We start from the raw sequence: 1,690 nt of genomic DNA on the forward strand, positions 1-1,690 counted from the left end.
CTGTTTACAGTGTTTTATCAAAAAATGGGCAAAGCTTTTTCATTTTTACTAAAAATCTGATTCTGCACAACAACTAAACCTTGGATAACCTCCCACCCGGACTCCCACCTCACTGAGTGTTGAGGAGTTTTCAGCATGTCTCTCACCTGCTCCTCTGTCTGTGACTCAGAGAGGAAGTGGTCTTCACAGCTTCCAGCACGACATGTGCTGACAAAACTTACAGGAAAGTTTTTCTACAGATGTTTTTATGATCGCTGGAAACCCAAATCGTTATCGAGATCAAAATTCGATTAATCGCCCAGCCCTAATTTTAGTTATAATAACTCTGTTCCAGATGAGATTTAACAACTCCAGATTGGATAGTAAACTGTTTTTTAGAATAAAACAATGAAAACAAAGTGGAGTTTATTCACTGTACTGCTTTTAAACTCTTTGGTAACTAGATTCACAACAATAACGATGAAAGAGGCTGTGAATTTTCTTATGAATAAACCAAAAGTGGTGCCTCATGTTTTATGTAACGTTAAACTCCAGCTTGGTTTATTCTGTCTCACCTGTCCTGTTGTGTGTCCCCGTGTCTCCGTTCTGTCTCACCTGTCCTGTTGTGTGTCCCCGTGTCTCCGTTCTGTCTCACCTGTCCTGTTGTGTGTCCCCGTGTCTCCGTTCCGTCTCACCTGTTCTGTTGTGTGTCCCCGTGTCTCCGTTCTGTCTCACCTGTCCTGTTGTGTGTCTGTGTCTCCGTTCTGTCTCACCTGTCCTGTTGTTTGTCCCCGTGTCTCCGTTCTGTCTCACCTGTCCTGTTGTGTGTCTGTGTCTCCGTTCTGTCTCACCTGTCCTGTTGTGTGTCCCCGTGTCTCTGTTCTGTCTCACCTGTCCTGTTGTGTGTCCCCGTGTCTCCGTTCTGTCTCACCTGTCCTGTTYYGTTGTGTGTCCCCGTGTCTCCGTTCTGTCTCACCTGTCCTGTTGTGTGTCCCCGTGTCTCCGTTCTGAACCAGCTGGCTGCTGGAGTCTGAGCCCCGGCCTGGGTTAAAGGAGGTGGTGGGTCGAGCAGACGGGGCGTCAGGAATCAAGCTGAAGGCACTGCTGATCTGAAGACCGTTCTCCTCTGGGTGGTCTTCATCAGCCTAAACACAGAAAGTTAGAGTTTTTACTTTGCCCATCATGTAGGTGAAAAAGACTTGCTGCTAATAGCCTATATGCCACGGTCATTAATGACGTATTTCTGGTAAAATTCTTGCCACGCTCCTCCCTTCCACTTCCTGTTTACTGCCTTTGTTTTTAGTGTAAGCTATTAATTACAAGTCTGTGAAAAAGTCACAAAAGTTAAAGCATCTGTGATCTACTGGTATAAAACGTGAGTTCTGTTGTGTGTTGTTGTGTTCACTAACCAGCAGGTACGATCGAGTAGTTAGTTTTTATCCTTTTTCCTCTTGATGAGGAGGAAAGGTGACAGCAGAAGATCATAGCATTACAGGGAAAACTTATCTTTAAAAGGTCACGTTTGTGTTTGTAATCAGCATTTCTAACCTGAGGATATTCAAGAGTCAGCATCAGAAATGAGAAGACGGAGGTTACAAAAGAGAAATGTACATTTGTCCCCTTTTACTGCCAACGTCGGGGAAAATGATCCAAACCATACAAGTAGCCCATCAATTTAAAGCCCAGACTCTGCTCTTTCCAACAATATAAG

At 44.5% G+C, this 1,690-nt stretch overlaps 1 protein-coding gene across 1 annotated transcript in view; it reads right to left on the minus strand.

Annotated features, from left to right (window-relative positions):
• Positions 1 to 1,690, minus strand: part of zmym2 (zinc finger, MYM-type 2) — a gene marked incomplete at both ends in the record, with an annotated part of 15,244 nt that overhangs the window by 12,012 nt on the left and 1,542 nt on the right. Inside the window, 1 exon segment of the mRNA XM_014018978.1 lies at positions 956 to 1,124. Coding sequence (XP_013874432.1) covers positions 956 to 1,124 — 169 coding nt within the window.

The sequence above is a fragment of the Austrofundulus limnaeus genome, unplaced genomic scaffold, assembly GCF_001266775.1.
Source record: "Austrofundulus limnaeus strain Quisiro unplaced genomic scaffold, Austrofundulus_limnaeus-1.0 Scaffold206, whole genome shotgun sequence".
In the NCBI taxonomy this organism is placed as follows: Eukaryota; Metazoa; Chordata; class Actinopteri; order Cyprinodontiformes; family Rivulidae; genus Austrofundulus; species Austrofundulus limnaeus.